General features: G+C 40.2%; 1 protein-coding gene across 2 annotated transcripts in view; it reads right to left on the reverse strand.

Annotated features, from left to right (window-relative positions):
- The window catches only part of LOC136873784 (small ubiquitin-related modifier), a 49,675-nt gene extending 26,868 nt beyond the window's left edge, over positions 1-22,807 (reverse strand). Inside the window, exons 1-2 of one of the 2 annotated variants that reach the window (XM_067147005.1) lie at positions 22,716-22,807; positions 22,514-22,582 (exon numbers count right to left, since the gene is read on the reverse strand). In XM_067147005.1, coding sequence (XP_067003106.1) covers positions 22,514-22,582; positions 22,716-22,730 — 84 coding nt within the window. In that variant the 5' untranslated portion in view covers positions 22,731-22,807. The remainder of the gene's footprint in view (positions 1-22,513; positions 22,583-22,715) is intronic. The other variant, XM_067147006.1, reaches the window with a different exon arrangement.
- Between the last annotated feature and the right edge of the window lie 260 nt (positions 22,808-23,067).

A 23,067-nucleotide genomic window follows, 5' to 3' on the forward strand; every position in this document is an offset into this window, starting at 1 on the left:
CAAGATCGTGAATGATTTAGACGGTGTTTAGGTAGACGATGTCTAAGGCTTAAAACTAGTCATCGCTTCTACAATCGGCCCAAACTCTTCCCTATCTCCCTCAACACGCACTGAAACAGCCTGGGCAGATGTCGATGTCATGTCACTTTTGAGGTTCAAGTCCAGCCGCTGGCTGCCTGGCCCTGACAGATTGTGACGAAAAGAAAAAAATAAAGAGTAGAGAAGAGTATTGCCAACCTGCGGCGATTTGAAACTATACATATAACCTTGAAAACACTAAGAATTGACAATGTGCCGTGTGATTTTCATATTAAATCATTGAAACCTACACCCCTCGTCGATTTGATATTGTTTTAATTAAAGTTATTTTACCACAAAGAATACTACGAGTTTTGCTAGTGGTAGAATAATCATCATGGTTTGCAATGCCTGACGTCACTGGTGCGCCAGATTTAAGATTTAACAGCAAGCACCAATCACCGTTCATGTCGCCATGACTTTCTTGTACTGCTAGTGCGGTGATGCCACTTCTTTGAAGAGAAACACGTGGCCTCAGTTGCTCGCTAGCCTGCATGAAGTGCATGCATTCACTGTGTGTAAGCCGTTTGTTTTTGTTATTGTGACACGGCCAGTGGATCATCGGAAACGACTAAGGAAAACGTCAGTTGTTATAAGAGCCAAAGCCGTGAATTTATATACCGGCTACGTGAATATTTTGAGAAAGAACGTGATAACGGTAAGCCTCTTCTTCCTGTTACAAAAGGGGTGGATCGAGTTTGTGACGCTTTAAAAGTCGAAGACAGTGACAAGGACGAAGACACAGATATTTTCGGAGAGTGTGGTGTATTCCCTTTGGATTAGCCCCTGTGAGTACATAATTCGTTTCATTTCATTATTTCGGCACTACTATTCTATGAGCATGTTGAAGTTTTATTGTAACAGCAACGTTTTTATTGCCATGTTGATACTATTTTCAGGGTTTTATTTGTTATTCTGACTTATTAAAAGTTACAGTTATTCTATTCTCCGAGTGTGCTTAATTTTGACTGTAATGTTTTGTTATTATATTTACGCTGTTCTTGGAGTGCAGTTAATTTTAACTGGAACGTTTTGTTATTATGATTACACCAGTGTTGGTTTTCAATATATTAGAGGTAATTTTTTCACATTTCCGTCGCATTAACACAGAATCTGATCTACGTATACGTGAAATATTTTAGGTGTGTTTGTTTATATCGTATGGTTGAAAATCGGCAACACTGCCTGAGCCGGACAACCAGCGGCTCGACTGTAGGATTACTCAATTGAGACTACAGCACACGCAACTTTTAGTGATTACCTGGGCTCCCTAGTGCTGAATCGGTAGACCTCGGTTATCTTTGAGATTCGTACTGGCAGCCGTGAGACATCTAGTGTAAACTTTACGTACTAGTACGGTTGTTGTCGTTAACACAGCGAAGCCAAAATATAGGCTAGGATTGAACATGAGTGAGGAAAATGCAGGTACATCACAGGAATTGCCTAGAACTCCTACAGGAAAACGACCATCAAGGGCTATACACAGTGAGGGAAGAAAAATAATAGCTCAAGTTGCAGTGCTGTGTTATGGAGAAACAAAAACAGCTGCACTTCCCCCTCAGCAAGTCTATTCAACGAGGCTCCACGGTGTCATAAACATAGCCATGGACAAGATTGTAATTAATAGTAGGGTACTGCAGATAGCAGTGACGAATGTGAAAGTGATATTTCAGAGAATTCATGCAAAGATTATAAAGGTTTAGAAACTTCATATCGATCGATTGTACTATCGATTCAATTTAGATTTCATTTCCATTCAGCTGGCAGTATTACCGGAAACGGGAGAGCTCCCTCCTTACTCCTCACCCCCATAAAACCAGGTATCACTAAAAGTTGCCCGTACTATACTACCTATTTCTGCCGTAAAGATTGTGCTGCTTCCTCGTCAGCCACAAGGTATACTGTATATAGACCTTTCGATATCCTGCCCCCTACTGCCCACCAGTAGTGGTTATTAGAACTACTACAGACTCTGCCATCTATTGATAGGAAAAGAATGATACAGGATTTTGAAAAAAAAAAACCAAAAAACAGACTGCCCTCAAAATTAGGATTGGCCTCGGGAACTGGGAGGAAAGATGAAAAATTGGGAGCCTGCTGCTTAAATTGGGAGGGGGGTGGAGTGGGGTGGGCAGGGGGAGTTGGCCACTGAGATATTCCCCATTTCCCGTTCAATGGACAGCAGATACAACTGGCTACCTCAGACTAAGTTCCCATTTTTTGGAATATCATCCCTTTTCCACTACGCTGTTCAATTGTTCTAATGTTTTTTCATTGGAAAGCAGGAGTGTTGATGTTTAGAATCCAGCATCACACCTGTGATGCAGGCGGTGTTGACAGTGTGAGATGGATGATTACCATGCTGTTTTAGGCCCTAAATAGAATTTATTTTTTATTGCTCTGCTCATAGGTTTCTTACTAAAAGGACAAATCTTCACCATTCCAGAAATGAAAGCATGTAACATTCACACAATTTAGAGGATTTCTTTTCTGCATTTTGAATAATGGATTAATAGGAAACCCACTATAGCCTCAAAATGGTCTACTTGTTTGACTCATTCAACAAGATAATTGAGGAATGTTTTCATTTCATAGGTTTCAGCTTATTTGGTAAATTTTTCATTTAGTGGACAGTGAAAAGTATGCCCTAGCAGGTGATCCAGCCAATGATCCTTGTGTTAGATTACACCACCTAGTTGAACATGCCAACATGTTGACACCACTGCATTCCACATGACGAACTGAGCATTGATGAAAGTCTAGTACATACAAAGAAACAGGCCTAATGCCACATTTACCTAATAAACATCGCTACAAATGGGGTATAAATTTTTGGATGCTTTGAGACTTCGTCTCGCACTACTGCTTGGAATTTTACATGTACAAGGGAGCAAGAAGACAAGGAGAACACTGTATACTGTGGTTATGAGACTGCTGAAACTGGGGAATTCTCCTTAAAATGGGTACCTTGTGTTTGTGGATAACTTTATCTGCACCACTTGTTAAAAGACCCTTCAAATTAGGCATGTACATAACTGGCACTGTAAGGAAAAATTGGAAATACCTGCCAAAGATAAAGGTAATATTCTGCATGAGAAACCTTTTACAGCTGTCCTGGACCTATTTTGGCCAGTGCTCAGAAAGAGAAGTCACGAAAGTCCCCTGCAGTACTTCTTTCGGGGAAGGCAACTATACAGGTTCAAAAAATTGAAATTAATAGCGGGAATATGAGAGAACTTTTAGCAAAACCAGATATTATACATAGTTACAAGTTCATGGGTGACATACCTCTAACATGACAATGTATGCCTACCTCAAAAAACAGTTAAAATACTGGAAGAAGGTACCATTCAACATAACTGCCAGGATGGTTTTAAATTCCTAAATTCTCTAAAAGTAGTATTATAAAGGATAAGAAAAGTAAGTCCAGACTGAGTTTCATGGAGGACATCACGGAAATTTGGTGAGCGAGTGGTTGCAAAGCAAGAACACTGACAAATGATATTTGAAGGCTGGCAGGGCTGAAGAAACTTCCAGATAAGGAGTCCAGATGTGTATGGAGTGTTCTTACAAAAGCACAGATGTGAACATGTGCATAGTACATCAAATTGCCTTTTTAAGTATTTCTGCAGATCTGAAGAGAAAGAGCCACATTTACCATGTGAACTATGTAGTTTGGCCTTTAAATTTCCAATAATGTAACATCTTGGTACAATAAAACTCTAACATTAAAATGCAATTTTTTAATACAAATGTAATACTTCATTACTTTGCCATCGTATGACAAAGACCAAATTAATTTACAATATTTATTAGGCCTGGTTGCATAAATCTGACCGGAGATAAATCTAGAACCTAGTTCTGAAAATGAACTGAGAATACAAAATTCGTCGCGTTATACAAAAGTGAACTGTTTACACGTCGTGTAGTTCAAATGTTATCCGAATTCAAAAAAGTTTATGTTGCAACACAGCAAAACAAAATAGCTTTGCCCGTTGGATAATGCTTTTGCTTTGCCCATTGGATTAGGGTACGTTTATGCTACAGCCTGGCTGCTGGCACATCGCCAAGCCTCACTGCTCGATGTTAGGCGATGATGAAACAAACCAATGGATCTCAATCGGTGTTTTTACCCTGGAGCCCGACTCATAGCTGCACTGATGGCTGCTATCCTCGCCACATCCATGGTCTCAAACACGTTTGATTTTTGAGCCTGGCTCATTGCCAGCTATCCAGTAACTTGGACTGTGATTGGTTATTTCAAGGTCACCCGCTCTCTCACTCTATACACACGTTCAGTGATCACTTGCTATCTGAACCTGTCTACGAACGTAATGCGATTTGGAACCAGCGGCATGCCCAAGAGGTTCATATGGGATAAAAGGAGTGATGAGATGACTAGTGGCCAATAGACCTTTTTCTACGTTTTATGAGGGAGAGTGGCTTGTTTTATCATGCTGAAAAGTGAAGTTTCTATTTGTGTTTTAATTGGTTTATTGTTAACTATTTTTACTCTACCGCGCGAGCTGGCCGTGCAAATTAGGGGCGTGTAGCTGTGAGCTTGCATCCTGGAGACAGTGGGTTCGAACCCCTGAAGATGGTTTTCCGTGGTTTCCCATTTTCACACCAGAAAAATGCTGGGGCTGTAGCTTAATACCACGGCCGCTTCCTTCCTATTCCTAGGCCTCTCCTATCCCATCGTCGCCATAAGACCTATCTGTGTCGGTGCTACGTAAAATACATAGCAAAAAACTTTTTTATTGACTGTGTTTATCTTTGTGTATTTTAAATTTGAATTAAATATATTATTTTACTTCTATGTCAGTGCCTTATTCAGTTTTATTATGTTATACTCTTTTTATTTTAGAGGAAAATAAGGCATTACGAATTAGATCCACTACCTATTTTAAATTCAAAATAATTTTCCTCATCTTTTTCTAATCCTAGTCAGAGGGTTAATTATCATTTTTAATCCATTTCGTCTCATCTCGTACCATCAGGGGCTGATGACTTAGCCCACTTTAAACAACAAGCATCATCATCATCATCATCAAACTATGGAATGACGTGACAAAAGAATGCGGAACGATTAAGTCAACTTTGTTGTTTTATTGTTGCCATTTAGGGGACCTCAATCATTACAAGCAGGTGATTTATATGAAGTACCTCGTTTTTCATGGAAAGTTCGAGTTATTTTTTCAAACTGTAAACACGTTTTGTTTAGGAGACCTAACTAAAGTCAAAATGAGATACTCCACAATCCCTTATTTTACATTATTCAAAATTACACTATTAAAGTACGAAATGAAGCATTTGTAGCTTCATTCTTCAATCAACTCCCGCAGTAGAAATGCACTGAAAAATCCAGGCGAAGCGTTTTAAACCTTTTATTTCACATTCAGTCCACCAAATTATTGTAAGATACACTCGCCAACAGAACTGCGACTCACTCGTTAAAAAAAATTCTGAATTTATTTTGCACTTCAAAAGCTTCAGCTGGGAGCTGTGTTGTTTCTCCTCGACGGGCTAACTGTTGGAAGTACGTCTTCGTAATCAGTGTTCATACCCTCTATATCTATAATCAAATTATGCAAAATACAAACCGCGTTAACTATCAGTTCCTCTGTTTTGAATTTTCGACTACAGCTGAGAGCTGCCAGCAGCGTGCGCACGGGCTGCTGCAGGGTAAAAGCTTCATGGCGAGCAGCGCGGCTATTGACGTCAGAAAAGTTGGATGGCGCAGCCACGCGGAAGAATGTTGAAGCTGCAACATAGTGACTGGTGAGCTTTATTTACATGGCGAAGCATTGACTCCGTGATGGAAATAGAAAGAAAATTGTCAAATTTGAGGAGGTACTGCACTGTATACGGATGCAAATCGTATAAAACGGATGCGAAATCTCTTCACTACTTTCCTGTACAAAAAGTTCAGAGAGAAAGATGGTCTTCCCCGCGCTGTCAATTGGAAAACGCGTTACATGACAGTGTGCAGTCTGCATTCTCGTGAAGACGACTTCTTTCCACAGCGTAGGTACCGGTACTGTTTATTGTACTCATTGATAGTTATTGTCTCTAATTTGTATTCACAAAGATTTAGCTACATCAAAAATACTGATAAAGTTGTAGCCTAATACTTCTGTGCCGCACATAGAATGTAATCCGCTCGTTGTAAACTTCTTCATATGTGTAACAGCAGACAGTAAATTAACTATCTACGTGTGAGTAATATCTTTAACTGGTAGTAATTAAACACTGCATTTAAATTGTCTATAAAATACTTCTTACAATGAAAGAAAATACGTCGTATTTTGCCATCATAAATTAGCTTTTTTTTGCTATTTGTTTTACGTCACACCGACACAGATAGGTCCTATGGCGACGATGGGACAGGAAAGGTCTAGGAGTGGGAAGGAAGCGGCCGTCGTCTTAATTAAGGTACAGCCCCATCATTTGAGAAACCACGGAAAACCATCTTCAGGGCTGACAGTGGGGTTCGAACCCACTATCTCCCGGATGCGAGCTCACAGCTGCACGCTCCTAACCGCACGGCCAACTCGCCCGATCATCATAAATTAGAAGCCATAACCTAATTATTTGGTAGAATTGGACAAACCAAGTATTCTTCAACCCCAAACAGCTGTGACTGTAGAGGTTATAGTATTCTTTAATTATAATTTTTAAACTTTGCTCTGCATATTCTGTAGGTAGTTATAATTTTTATACTTATTATTGTCGGTTATAAGTTCTAACTTTTGTGCTGATGGTAAAAATGGAAGAATATTAAGATTAGGATGTGGGCTGTTCCAACACAAGCCTGTATAAAGCCTAGGATTTATTTGCTTTACAACATTTACTTAGTAGAATTATTATTTTATTTCTTCCCAAAGATTACAGTTTACAAGACAGGTAACTCCCCGTCACCTGGCTAAGGCTTTGGCATGGACCAACACAACAAGAAATTACTCCATAACCTCTAATAGTGGAAAATTACAGTAGCTTAACTGTTAAGGTGCATTAGCGTGTCACCGGTAACATTTCTCTGACAAACCCGCTTTACATGTACAGTTGCACTTCACATTTTCACTCCCTTTGTTCAAGACAACATTAACTTTGTGGGGTTTTGAATCGATGTGGGATGATTGTAAACACAACACTACAACAGTTTCATCTTCTGTTTCAAACTTTTTACCTACACATATAAAGTAATTACGCTTGAATATTTCTTCCCCTTCCACTAATGGACGCGTGAAATCTCCGACAACTCTCAACAGTTGCACACATGACACCAAAGACATTTTGAACACTTAATAAATCCTACAGACGCACACCCGATCACTGTCGTGTTTATTTCCCGTCACTATCTCGCAGCCATATTGGAAACAGCTGACCGTAGGCTCCTCCCCCGTTTCGGACGTCAATAGTCAGCAGTGAGATGTTAGGCTGAGCATCCATGTGACAGCAGCGAAGCTGCAGCATAAATGTACCCTAATACAAGTTTAGTTGAGCTGGCCTTGACTGTTGACAATTGAACGTTGTTTGTGGCATGTACTGTAATTTCTTCATATGCTTTTCTTGCAGCGAACACAGGTGAAGGAAAAACGGACATCCAGCTCCCCTCAGTCAACCCTTGTATTTTTTCTCTGATCTCCATGGTATTAGGTTTGCAAAGCCTAGCAAGTCCTTCATTTTCACAACCATCGTGGCCATTCTTTCTTTCATTCAATTTTTGAAGAAATGATTAGTGTTAAGAACGGGTGATTGCTCAGGTGCACTAGGCTCGATCTTGTGTAGTTTAATATCACGTCAGGATAAAAATGTCACATAGAGCCCATCTTATGTCCATTTTTCCTTTACGGTACCTGTTACCTACGGTGAATTAAAGAGGTTTTAAATCATAAATTTGGTCAGAGTGCTTTTGTGAGCATAGTAGAGCGAATACGTAGCTGTCAGGAAAAGGTGAGCAACTATGCACGTCAATGGCTAGCTCATGTTTCATGTACATATGTTCAGTCCTCAGCCCTAAGGCTGGTTGAATCCTCCACAGCTCAGCCATCAGCTGTCATAGTCGGCCTAGGAATCACTGAAGAGGCGTACTAGGGAAATGAGGAGTGAGATAGTTTCCCGGTGCTTTCCTCACCGAGCCAGCAGTTGCTATCAGTTTGACAAGCTCACAGATACATAGCGCGAAACGAACAGGACAGTCCCCAGCTGGCAAATGGAGCAAGTTTGAATACAATTTCTCGAGAAGTACTTGGATCGATTAACGGAATAATCAAAGTGCTGAATTTGTAATGTTTATAGATTTACGGCTAGGTGTAGAAAATAGGGTAGTTCCATTTTAGAAGCAATAGCATTATAATAGAGGATATTGATGCTATTCTATCTGTAACGGTCCATATGTTATTTAAGATGAACATCTTGCGGATTAAACCTCTAATATCCCAGTATTCAGACATCTGTAAAACATCAATGTAAGCAATTCATAGAGGTTATGTTGTAGAATTATGTTTCACTGCGTTATAAGAAGCGTAATTTAGCTTATATATGGTCAACTATAGCTAACAATGTACCAGGTTGTCCTTGAACTGAGATCAAAGATTTTAACCGGAGAAATTTCTCCAGTCAAAGTTAATCCTAGTTCAGAGCGAATTGATCTCAGTTTAACGCTTAATCCGAGTAGCATGAACTGGGATCAATTTCGTCTCTGATCTAAGATCAAACAGTTTAAGCAACTGGCCCTTAATGTGCTGCATGCAAATGAATAACATTTCAGGTAAATATCTTTATTAGCACGCCTTCCATGACATTTTTGAAGTTATGATGCAGGCTGCCACAAAGACAAATAGTAACTTAACAAATAGATATTTCAGGAAAGATTTTTTAATACTTAAATGAAACCAGGGTAGGTTCAAGGTGGTCGTTATGGTCTATAGCTGTTGTTTCTGAAGGTGGCTATAGACTCTCAATGCGGAACTTGTGACCAAACCAAGATGAGCAACATATCCGACATATCCATCAGCTGATAGCTTGAAAGCAGGCAACAAGTTTGCCGGTCTGAGTGGCTCAGACTGTTAAGGTGCTGACTTTCTGAGCTCAAGCTGGCAAGTTTGATCCTAGCTCAGTCCGCTGATATATCTGAAGTCATCGCATGAGCAAAAGAAGTACAGCCTCCTCTTCAGAATTCATACTGTGCATGACCGAAGTTCCATTTGCTGAACGAAATTACTCCATACGCAGTAAAGCTGGCTGGACCACATTTCTACGCTGGCTTTAGGTACAAAATGTGGTCAAACTGAACTACAGAAGCGGCTGAGCTGGCGACGAAGAAAAACGCTTGTGTACAAGGCCTCTGGGTATACATCATTCTTATGAAAACCCCTACATTTTCTTTCAAGATAGGTTATACACTGCTGATGTGCTAGAATAGATGTTTGAGTGCTTGCCAGGACCCCACTAACCTGTCCCAAGAAGTATTCTTACTTATACAGGAAAACAGACTATTTAAATGTGCAAAATGACACCATTTTCTGTGCTCCTATTGTGGAGGGAACTACCCTATACGTTAGTTGCAACTGGTTGAAAGAAGTGATTCAAATCTATGGTTCTATTGGATAGCTAAGATGATAAGTTTCTAAGATGCTGGTTTTTTTTTTTCAAAACCCTGGAGATGTAACCTTCAATTCAGTTTTGTAATTAAAGTTTTTAAGAGAATGTGTGCCAGTTGACATAATTCCAGTTTAGGGTAATGTAGTTAAGACAAGAAACGAAGGAACAAAATATGAAATCTGTATTTTACGGATGGAGAGTATGATGAATCAGTCTATGTTAAAATTCCCACCAATCAAAGCTCCATAGTGGTAAGCTTATGTTGCTCACAGAAATTTCACTGGCATGTAATCATATCGCTTGGTTTATGTTGCACATAATTTCTAGTAATTTTATGCACGATCTTTGCTAGCAAGATTCAGCTAAGCATTTCAAAAGTCTTATTCAATTATAGCCAACCCCTCAAGTTATTAGAGACTACCCATGGGATGATTTTAAAATTATAAACTGTTTCACCATTTCACAAAAAATGCTTGGGTGGCAATTCCATACCCAGTTTGGGGCTGGAAAAAATATGAAACTTATGTTTTAGAATACCTGAAGTAACAGAGGGAAGAGATCCTTCCTCTGTGATTGTACAAAATGAAATGTTGTATGGCTTTTAGTGCCGGGATATCCCAGGAAGGGTTCGGCTCGCCAGGTGCAGGTCTTTCTATTTGACACCCGTAGGTGACCTGCGCGTCGTGATGAGGATGAAATGATGATGAAGACAACACATACACCCAGCCCCCGTGCCATTGGAATTAATCAATTAAGGTTAAAATCCCTGACCCGGCCGGGAATCGAACCCGGTACCCTCTGAACCGAAGGCCAGTACGCAGACCGTTCAGCCAACGAGTCGGACTATGATTGTACACCTCCCACACATGCCCTAAAAAGTACTTTTTACTTATAGTGGAATTAAAACTGGGACTGCCAAAAACTGGAGATTGTCGCCATTTTCTTTGTTCCTGCTGAGTAACAGCGAAAAGGCGTTGATAAATGCTATGTTCTTATTCTCTCTGATAGGGTTCGCATGAATTGCAGCCACAGGGTTACCACATTCAGGGAAAGAAGGCAAGAGCAGTAATTTGAAACTAGGGTAAAAGTAAACGCAAGAACTGAGGAAAAGTATACTTCCGTGTGTGAGCACGTTCCGTTTCCCCTTCCTACATCGGTTCTCCTCCCCCCCCACCACCACAACCGGTGTATTAATAGCATCAAACATTAAACTGATAAATACTTCATTCTCGAACAGTGAGAGGCAGTGGCAGTTTCTGACAGTTCAACATGCTGAAAACGCACCTGTGAGTGGGATTATATAATACTGTGTTTCCAGGAATGTTGTAAATATTGTGGTCTCTTCATTCGGAAGGTAAAAACGAACTCATGATCCCCTCATGACATTTCTGTAGGTAGAGAGCAGTTGAAAATGAAAATCCACAACCCGTTTCCAGTCATTCGACCGGGTCAGGAATGGAACCCCCATCTAGCGTCGAGGATAGGAATTGTGCCGGCTGCCGAAGCCTGTCTCCCGGAGCAATGATTAATGAAGGACAGATGAAATGAAATTATATTGGAGTGTGTTGCTGGCATTAAATATGACAGGGAAAACCGGAGTACCCGAAGTAAAACCTGGCCTGCCTCACATGGACTGACCGAGATTTGAACCACGGAACTCAGAGGTGAGAGGCCGGCGCGCTGCCGCCTGAGCCACAGAGGCTCTACAAATGAATATAAATTATTATTAACATTTTGAGTACACCAGGATCCTGTACCCACACTGTGTTAAGCCCTTCCTGTTTTACTTATGGCGAGTTCTTAGTTCGAACTGAGCTGACACATAGGCTTCCTGATGAACAGCAGAACAAACGTTTTCTTTCACATAAATCTGGTATACAGCTTAGTTGAGTTTCGTTTTGTTTCACTTTCCTTATCGCCTTGATTGCTTGCGTATATAATTCAGGTACTTTCTTAAAACTTTCAGCGACTTTAGGGAGATGCGTCGTCAGAAATGCACACGGCATATATAAACCATCAAAGGACAGCATATACGATATAGTACCACAAGAACACATACAAATTCCTTTCACTTCTGTGCGAGCCGTGTAAACACTGAACATAGAAATGCCAATCGACTGCACAGTTTTTTCACCATTTCTTCCACAGTGCATTCTCATCTCACAGGCTACTGCAAACGTTCAGAACAATTTGTTTATGCTTCCTACTTAATCCCTTCCCACACACACACTTATTAACTTTGAAGTATTTCACTGGTGACTCAAGCGTCACAGCATGACCCGTATGTTGCTCACAGCCAGTATTAGCAACAATTTTCTTGGATCAATCTTCAACGTCGTAAAAATTATGCAAACTAAACAGCAATGGAATGAACTTGAACAAAACTTAGCAAGTACACAATGCAATAAGATATCAAGTTAATGTTAAGTAATTACATATTTTGTGACAAATACCATCGAGAACAATAACTAATCACAGCCATCTGAGTATGAAAGATAAAGAGTTGGTAACGAACCTGATTAACATAAGCTTGTGAAATATTTTCCATATTTTTACAGAGCAAAAATGTTTAATTGGTCAAGTCAGTTCATCAGAATATCTAACCAAACTGAGGGAAGGTCCTGACTTCAGAAACAAGCTGCAAACATAGGAACTATTTACCGCTCTGGAAGCCTCTTCACTGACCAGAAGCCTGGCTAACAACAAAGGGACCGCTTAGGTCTTGAGTTGACTCTCAGTATAGGCATGGCATGTGCTGGATGAGACTCCACTATTTTTGATGCAAGTGATGTACATTGATGAACAGACATTGAAGGATTTTTTAATAAGCCGCGCCCTAATAAATGCTCCAATTCCCTGTGCATTGAATACTAAGGAGCTAGAAGTGAAAGTCCTGACACTAAACTGCTCTTCACTTGCCGCAAAACTGCGGGTAACTTTATAAGATCAAGGAAGGTGGGAACTTTCTTAGAAGCTCACCTCTTGCTTGTGAAAATAAGTTTTATTGGCATACTAGTTATTGGGGACTAGCCCGCAGTGCCCTTTAATCAAACACGAGCTTAAAAAAACTTAGTTCAGGGAGTATATCACACTGGTGCAGCTATAGACGGGAAGTGTGCATTGACTGGGTCGAACACAATTCCATTCGCATTGGAGGAGTAGGTACGATAGTGGAAATAGACAAGGCCAAATTTGGAAAGAGAAAGTACAACCGCAGCCGTAGAGTTGAAGGGCAGTGGGCTTTTGGGGGTGTAGAAAGCGCCAATAATGAAGTTCTTCCTTGTGCTTACCATCACACGAGTATTACATCACTTAACATTATTAGGGAGTATATTCTGCCAGGCACAATGATAGTATTGGTCTGCTGGAAGGCATATAACTGCCTCCAGAACGAGGGATTTGTTCGTTTACAAGGACCCATTTGAACCAAGAATGTCACGCAGGATAATTTTAAAGTTAAATTGCATAAACATTGCATGTTCAAATTTTGTTCTCCAAGCCACTTAAAAGGTAAACAGAACTGCAACATGCGAAGGTGGTTTGAAAGGTCTGTGCAAAGTCCTGAGAGATGGCACCACTGGCGCGTATTAAGGTCATGTTTAATTAGTAGCATCTCTTGAATGAACGCACACCAAGTTTCAACCATATTGGTCTAATTCTTTGTGTTTGACATTCATGTGAATCAAGGAAGTCTATTGATTTTCAAGAAATGAACGAAAAAGAATTTTGTGTGGTGATTAAACATTACTTTATGAAAGGCAAAACGCCTCAGGAGACTAAATAGAAGCTTGATAAACATTATGGTGACTCTGCACCTTCAATTAGAACAGTTTATTAGTGGTTTCAAAATTTTCGGACTGGCCATATGGGAACAAGTGACGCCGAACGTTCTGGACGGCCTGTGGAAGTCATTGATCAAATCCACGATATGGTGATGGATGACAGAAGAGTTAAGGTGCGTGAGATTGCTAGTGCTGTGGGCATCTCACCGCGATGGCCCACAAGAAAGTTCTTTTCCATCACGACAACGCACCAGCACACACCTCAGCATTTGTGGTCGCAAAATTAATGGAAATAGGATTCCAATTCGTTTCACATCGCCCCTATTCTCCAGACTTGGCTCGCTTGGACTACTATTTGTTCCCCAATTTGAAGAAATGGCTTCTTATGGGACAAAGATTTTATTCAAACGAGGAGGTGATTGTAAACACTAATGGATATTTTGCAGACTTGGACAAATCCTATTATTCGGAAGGGATCAACAAACTAGAACATCGTTGGACGAAGTGTGTAAGCCTAAAAGGTGACTACGTCGAAAAATAAAAAAGGTTTACCCCAAACATGTAAGTAGTTTTTATTTTTGCACGGTCTTTTCAAATGCCCCTTGTAAATTGCATATGAAAACAATTTAAATACTTGTATGGCGTATATTGAGTTTAGCAACACAGTCACATTTGCAAGATGTACAACTTTCGCCAAATACATCGCCATTCAGACGAACGCGCGTATAGAACAGTTTGTGCTTTTTAGCTTGTCTTGTAAATTTCTGCCAGTTACACACCGCCGATTCACTCACATAATATTTTCTTTCCTCTGCTCTTTTTTCAGTACTGTTCAGTGAAGACAATTACGTTTAGCTTGAAGACCACAGAATAGTTTCTGTAATTACCCATGATCACTAATAGATGCTTCACACGTTAATGTGTTGCTATGTAAATTACTGGCGGTAACGGTTCAGTATTATTGTATTAAAAACAATATATTTCTATAAACACGCAAAAAACAAAATGGAACTTAAGTTATCTCACACACGTCTATCGCCTAACGAGAAATTGCATGGTTGTGGGGGCAAGGGTTGCGAGGGGTAAACATGGCTGTCGTGTACCCGCATATCTCAAGTTTGAAGACCTCACAATACACATATTCCATCTGCGTTATTCTTGCGAAATGAGATACTGTTCTGAAGCTTCGCAACTGTACTTCAGTTACACATTAACAGTAAGTCTTGCATATGAACAAGTTAACAGTGAACATGCATTGGTTCCAAATATTTCACATTGTCTGTCACGACGAATGTTTGTAGCTTAAGGCCGGTCTCCACTGATTAACATTTAACAACAACATGTTAAATGTAAAAAGTTGAACAATGTTTCATTTAACATTGTGTCCACATTTAATAAACATGTTAAACTTGACCTACTTTGTTTATATATAGGTAGTTCATCACATCAATTCCCGGTAATACATTTAGGTGGCGTCTAGTTTTTTCAAACAAGGACAATGGACTCAGATGAAGAGGATTTGGCCTTTGTTATTGCCACTGTTGCTTCTTATTATGATTTAGAAATGCTGTTTTATTAGACACATTTCATCCCCTCATCCTGCTCATTGCTTCAAAAGCAAACCACTTTGAAGTATAAACTTCGTCAGCTCCCACTCCACAAGGCGAGTCCATACCACGAACTTATCTTGCTCCAGTTCAAGTAATCTATTCATCTAATTAGTTTTCCTGTTTCCTTTTAGGCTTCACTATCCACACTGAACTGAGAATTTTAGGCTGACGATGCCCACAAGGGCGAAACGTCCCAATTTAAGTGTCATGCTTAGGTTATAAACATTCTCACAAATGTATTGTATTGAATAGGTTGAAGACTTCTCGCGCCATTCCTACTAAGATCATTTAGATGACCTATGTTCATTTCAGTGTTACATTTGTGAGCATAATTAAAGCATATTTTCTTTTTCTGTGGTGTTTCAAATCTGTCTGGGTAATACCAGATAAGCAGAATTGTGGCAGGTTCGAATAATGCACTTAATAACATACCATAGTTGGTGTGAAATGACAAACAGCATTTTATTAATTGCGGTCTTATTTTAGCAAACACTTATAGAAGTGTTATGATTTAAGAAGCAAGAACTCCTCTGAAAAAGAAAGCAACATTACCTCCTCTTTCAAGATCAGTTTAGTTCAAATGGAAGGAAATTTTGACCATTTATCACCATTTACTTGGGTAAGGGAACCTCCATTATTGATACACTGAGGTTACTTTGTTGATAGTTATGTCTTGTAATTTCAATATGTAACTAGTACAGTTGGCAGCAGTGTTAAGCCACTAAAAGAAAGATAATAGGACGGCGATATTTGCATTTTAGTGTATAGCCTTATGTGACGAGTATAGTACACCCTAGTGCTGAATTGGTCGACCTCGGGTATCTTCGAAATACATATTGGCAACCTTTGAAACAAAAACTATGAATCGCTTATGCATTGCTGTGCGACATCTGGCGTACACTTTACGTATTAGTACTATTGTTGTTTACACAGCAAAGCCAAACTATAGAATTCATGCTAGGAACAAGATTCGCATCGAGAAATGTTATGTAATGGTATATAATGTGTGTATGACACAGTTGTTGGCTTAAGATAATAAAGGTTAGGAAATTCATATCGATCGATCATATTATGGATTCAATTCAGATTTCATTTCCATTCAGTTGGCAGTATTACAGGAACCGGGAGATCTCCCTCCTTACTCCTCACCCCGTACAAAGAAATATCGCTAAAAGGTGCGTGGAGTATACTATAACAAAGGTTGTTGCTATCAAGGACTGAGTAAAAGTACTGTAACTGCTTTGACTTTGTGAGGTGATACATGTGAAGCAATTTGTAATGATTAAAAGAGTTTAGGCTGAGTTGCCTAATGCATCCATTGGAACATTTTATTGGTAGGCCATTTTCTGCTTTTCAATTTATGTTAACGGTTATGAGAACATAGCCTGCAAAGTATCAATATGTAAAGCATTATGCATACAAAGGGGATTATGAAACCCGCTTGCTATTGCACCCACACACAACAGGTCCTATGACGATGGTACAGGAAAGCGCTAAAAGTGGAAGGGAAGCGATCATGGTCTTAATTAAGGTGTAGCCCCAGTATTTGCCTGTTGTAAAAATGGGAAACCACAGAAAACCAGCTTCACGGCTGCCGACAGTGGGGTCTGAACCCATCATCTCAAATGAAGTTGGGGTCCATAACCCAAACTGTACACTCTGCCATACAAACAGCGATGTGTTAATAGATTTACTGATTCATGCATATTAACATAGCACAGATTGCATGTTTGAGTTATGGTTCTTGGCATTTATGCAGATTCCTCATTCAAACCAGCTGGCATAACACGGCAATGCATCCCAGCTGTTCCAACTTGTCGCCAGATGTCACGTGCATACCTCTGAAAGTAGCATTATAGGCTACTACCTCAAATAATCAAGTAATCTTGAGATCTGCTATCCAGGTGATCGCTCCGGGAGTTGCAGCATGCAGGTCTTCCAGAGCACCCGGGAATGCATACAGTGAGCATTCCTGCACGATATGCCGATAGTCTGCATTTCAGCACTGCAGTCACAATAGGTCTAAAAGGAGTCTAACCACGATGTAGACCCGAGTTCTATTGGTGCCCCCTGACTGATCAACCTGGACCACACAGCCCAGGGCAGACTGCATTCAGCTTGTTTGACACTGGTATCAGAAATGCAAATGAGGCCAAGGTGAGGGGACCTCAACCTCTCTTTCCAGGCATCCCTAAGGTTGAAGTGAGAAGATGCAACATCTAAAACTGTTCTACACATAAGATGCAAGATACAAGGCCTTTCTCCATGCTGGTTTAGAAGATTTCAGCTTAGTTGCAGTGGGCTGTTTTATGCCCTGGAAGTCCCCATTCAACGTCCTGGCCCATAAGCGTGCAAGAGCTTGCCGTCTCCCGATTTGACGTAAAATGTTGCTAAGTACCAGTAGCACCAAAGATTTAGCAGACCCTGCACAGAGAGATTAAATCTGGCATGGCTCTGGTCACAACGGCAACACAAGGCGTGTATAGGTCAGGTCCTGCTAGTGATACAACGGTAGCATCCTACCCTACGCACTTCAGTATATAACACACAACTTTGCGAAGAAATATATATGAATTGTGCCTTAAAATCCTTTTAGAAGAGAGATGTGTTCATTACCAATGCCAGGGACCCACCAACCCACCCAAAAATGTATGTTTACTTTTATAACAGAAAAAAAAAAAGTCTTCACGGGCCATCAACCGTTAGCCGGCCAGCTAAGAGCACGGCCATTGGCCGACATGACGTCATTCCCATAATTCGCAACTTGCCGGTTCTGTTACCAACCCGCGCAGAATAAAAACGCAGCAAGAAACACACCAAGAAAAATATGTAATTTGGTAGTTGTAACCTACCTTTTCAAATCCACGCCAAGCTCTGTCATGAGAACCGCCATACTCCCTTTGAGAGGCTCTTAACTATCACCGCGGCGCATACTGCCCGCACGGCAAGAAAAAAAAAGTAATTTAGTGGTTGTAACCTAAAACAAATTTCGCAACAGTCCGCTGGACATTTCCTTAACAGTTGGCAATAATTCGGAGATCGCTGGCAGATCGTTAAGGACGCTTCTATCGGCAATCCCGTGAACTAAAAATAAAAGAGCATCACCAGCAGCGGAGCTTCCGTGCACAGCAAGCAGAGTGCCTACACTAGGGCTATGCCGTCTGGATTAGTTAGGTCCGGCTTGTGACAAGACCACTGGGCTGGGGTTACAGATGTTACTGAGTTACAATGCCGATCAGTTCCCCGCAGGCAATAAAAAGAGTTAGTAAATAGCACTTAGTCACTTGTTACATGGTAAAAGTCCAGAACTTAACATCATCTGGCACACGCCATGAAAAGTTCAAAATGCAAGGCCTTCCTTCTTTTCAACAAGGGTGGCAGCCACATCCGCACGCATGATGCAAGCTCTATCGGAACAGAAAACTAATATTCATGACAGCTGATCTATAGTCCAGTTTTTATGAGTTTCAACTTGACATTTGAGCACTGCCTTTTGGCGGAGGCTAAGTGAATTAATATTATAATTTTACCTTCCGCAACTCAGCACTCGCTACATTCAGCTGCGCGCGGAGCGACTGCCGTTTGTTTACACGCTCAGGAAGGATGTTGTCAAGAGGCGCTCAGTGCTGCCAACCTCTATACTTAGGAAGTAATGAGTACTTCGATAGCTGGTGGCGGTGATTATTGTTACATTGGTTAGACTTTTGGTCTGGATCGGTTCATGCCGTGCGGACGGTTAGGATAGGATCCGGACAAGACCATTGGTCTGGACGGTTAGATACCGCGAAGCGGCCCTAGGTCCCTAGTTTCGTGAGGAAACACGATTGGTTTGGACGGTTAGGATTCCTGCTGTGGAAAAGACGATTGGTCTGGACGGATAGAAGTCACGAAGCGGTCCTAGTTTCGTGAGGAAACACGATTGGTCTGGACGTGTGGACGGTTGAGATAGAACTTGACAAGACCATTAATAGTTAATTGTCTTTACTGTATTCGTTGATTGAACTTGTTCTTTTTTTTGCACTTAAGTATGTGATAGCGATCACACACTTCCTCACATAGAGAGCACACACACTCGTCGTTCACCTCATGGAATCGCTTAGTTGCACATAGCTTATAGTGGAAGCCATGGACTGCCATCCTTGTAACTACATGTTGCTGTTCATAGTTCGCTTCTGTCCATTTTCGCTCCAGCATGGCGACGGTGGCATAGAATTCGAGCTCGATTTCATTCTTCTCTCTTCAATTATCTTTGCGCTTCATCTTGTAAATGGCAGAACTAGATTTATTCTCGATATAGAATGGCTCTTTACAAAGTTCATACACTATCCTGAACTTTGTGTTCGTAGGCACACCTAATACTCGCTTTAGATATCTGGCTTTCAGTTTCTCTAGAGCTCTAAGGTCAGCCACAGATAACTTTCCTCAAATAATTTCAATGCCATAAGTGGCAATTGGGCTTATTGCAGCATGAAATAACTATTGCTGTTTTTAAAGAAATTTTTTGGAGGTCTTTAATTCTATACATCGCTTTGATGGTGGTTGTTGCCCTTTCCTTTATGTGCATTCCTACAGAATGACAAGACTATTAACGTATGTATTAAATTAAATTACTGCTGTTCTGTATTTCACATTGTTTCCTTTTCATGGTGTTTTTTCTTTGTGCTTTTATTCAGCCGGCGTTGGTAATGCAATGTATTTATCAGCAACAATGGCAATGACATCACATTTTGATCATGTTGACCAGTAAGAATGCAAGTAGTTATTTTTGTCATGGCCGATGCTGCTCTTATAAAAGTAAATGTACTTCTGGGGGCGGAGTGGTGGGTTCCTAGACATCGCAATGAACACATGTCTCTTCTAAAAGGAATTCCAAGTAAGATGTGTATTATTTTCGCTTCCTTATAATGTTAAAAACTCTGGGCTGCAGAAGAAAAAATTATACCGAATTAATAAACAGCCAATCGCACCGATAGAGCGCGCCAAGACTCTAGTTCCGTTTACCAGCGTTGTTGGTCTGTTTTCTGTAACCACATGCTATCAACTGTGTATTTTCTTGAGCTTGGTTATTTCCGCGGGGTTACGTGAACGCTCGTGATCCACGAAATATCACTGTAATATTTGTCACAAATTGAAGAGAGTAATTGTTTTTACTCAAATAAAGTCTCAAATTCCAGGTAAATTAAGAAATAATACGAAATATTTTATTTTAGAGAATACATACTTTACCGCCTTACAACTATTTCTGCTACGTCGCAGCACTTCCGTAAGTGTTTTGTTTGTCCAGTCTTCGCTCACTGAAGTTCTTTGGTGTCGTTTTATTGATTTTTCTCATTCGATGTAATTCGATGGGCTGTCACTTCAAGAGCACTAAAACCGATTCATTAAACGATTTATTGGTCCAGGGATCATGCTATTTTCCTTGTAATATATATATGTATTGGTCCAGGGATCATGCTATTTTTGGTTCAACAAAATACCCGCACTCCCATTCATCGGTGCCAGCCAACGAGCTAGAAAGAGAGCTAGAGCTCGTTGGTGCCAGCCCTGGACCTTAAGAAAAAACAAACGACGGCGCGAGCAGCGGAATGCAAGACATATGGACAAAGATAACAAAGATCACAGACATAGCACTCCCATTCATCGGTGCCAGCTCTGGACCTCAAGAAAGAAACAAAAAACGGCGCAAGCAGCGGAATACAACATAATGTACTCCTGTTTACAGCTCGTATGTACGTATTCATATTTCTTGCTAGTAACGACGGTATTTCTTAATCAACCTGGGATTTGAGACTTTATTTCAGTAAATCAATGATTACCTTCCATTTGTGACAAATATTACAGTGATATTTCGTGGATCACCAGCGTTCACGTAACCTTTCCGCGGTCTTTGTCAGTTCACTCTGTCATTCCTGACAAAACCTCAATACTGCCGGCTAGAAAGAATGAGTTAATTGAGCAGTTGAAAGAGTACAATATTCTGGATCATGGTAACAAAGAAGAGGGGAACTCTTGGACCCTGGAAACAAAAAGCCCTAGTACCCAGTTTACGTTTTGGATGAAATAACCAGGAGAGAGAAACCTCAACAGACAATGAATGACAATAGTGACTCAGAAATTAGTGGTGTATTCCTTTTGTAAGATTTCTTTTTCCTTAGGAGAAATGGAATCTATCAGCAACACGAGCTGTTATAGACGGTGAGCAGAGATTTCATTTCATTTTGGTTTTTTGTTTTTGCTAGTGGTTTTACGGCGCACCGGCACGGATAGGTCTCACGGCGATGATGAGATAGCAAAGGCCTAGGAGTTGGAAAGAAGCGGTCGTGACCTTAAGGTACAGCCCCAGCATATGCCCAGTGTAAAAATGGGAGACCACGGAAAACCATCTTCAGGGCTGCCACCAGTGGGATTCGAACCCACTATCTCCCGGATGCAAGCTCACAGCTGTGCCCCCCTAAACACAGCCAACTTGCCTGATGGATCTTTCCTCTATACTGCTTCAGATATCATGCAAACTGTTCAATCACGTACCTACACATTATTCAGGCAGAGAATAAACCAGGCCAAACACAGCTGTTCTGCAAGTGATTAAACAAACTGGAAGTTGAAACAGTGAAGACATTGCCAAATTTCAAGCTGCAGCCCCTCAAAGAAAACTAATACAGCTGATACCAACAATGTACAACAACAATGATCAAGAAATATAGAGAAATAACTCGCAGTTGCTTACAACTTAAAAATTAACACACTCTTCAGCAGCAAAACTAACATCAATTAACGTTTATACAGAAGCAATATACAATCTCTGACAGCACTCTGAACTGTTTAAAAGTATAAATTGTCATAAAAGATCATAAACAGCACCTCAAATGCTTTCAATTACCCCTGTCACCTATGCAAACTACAAGGATCGCCTTCAAATTTAAAAGCCCACTGCTAGAATTATTGAATGTTTAAAAAAACAAAGAAAGTACGAAAAATGAACTCCAACGAAGTTTATAATAAAACATTATATCAATTTTCCAATATCCTACGATATACATACTAATGATACTGAAGTAGTAAACAAAGTCGCATAAAAAAATAATTACACAACAAACAATACGGCATACACAAAATTACTTAAAAGTCAACACAGAAATCTATCCCGCGCAAAACCTTGCAACGCAACTGAAGTGTCATTTCAACAAAAACAATCAACTTGATCAACTCGAAATATACACATGCGGAAAAAAATCGCCAATTAGATCCAACAAAAATCCGATGCAAACTCGCAAAAATATTTACTGGCAAGCCTTCAATTCTACCACAATCACATGTGCTTCAATTACCGAAATGCCAAAATACAAAAGTCAACATCGCAATGAAAAGCAACAATGATCACAACTGAAAATAAGAAATAAAGGACATCCATCACACAAACGTTCAAGTAATACTTACATTACCAACAACTTTCAGTTTGATATACTCCGAATTTCCATCACCCGTCCCGGCTTCAGGTTTCTGCTCCTAGAACCGACAAATATAATACACGCAGCCCACAAGTAAAAAAGCAATGTTTCATTCTACACATTATTCAAAACATGCCAAATTAAGTCCACACATTTAGAAACAAAGTTCTCTGAGAGAAAAAAAGGCTCACCTGATTATCCGACATAATTTACGCCAAAAGCTAGAACTGCACGCGCCAATACAACTAACAGCTCAATATGGCGCCACGCTTTGTTATATCACGGCCTTCTAAACAAAAGCGGCATTACCGAGCATCGTTCAACGTTGTACGTTCAGAAAATAACTGTCAACAAAGAAACGTATATATAAAGAATCAGTTTCTTAACTGGGAACATTGCAGGCATAATCAACTCCGACAGCAAAGCTATTCGAGGAATTATAATTTCAAGAATTTAAAATAACAATAATCTAAAATAAAATCGAATACGCATATAATAAACATACGATAACTGTCTCGACAATAGGTAGAATTCTATGTTGTT

Source organism: Anabrus simplex, chromosome 5 (assembly GCF_040414725.1).
Source record: "Anabrus simplex isolate iqAnaSimp1 chromosome 5, ASM4041472v1, whole genome shotgun sequence".
In the NCBI taxonomy this organism is placed as follows: domain Eukaryota; kingdom Metazoa; phylum Arthropoda; class Insecta; order Orthoptera; family Tettigoniidae; genus Anabrus; species Anabrus simplex.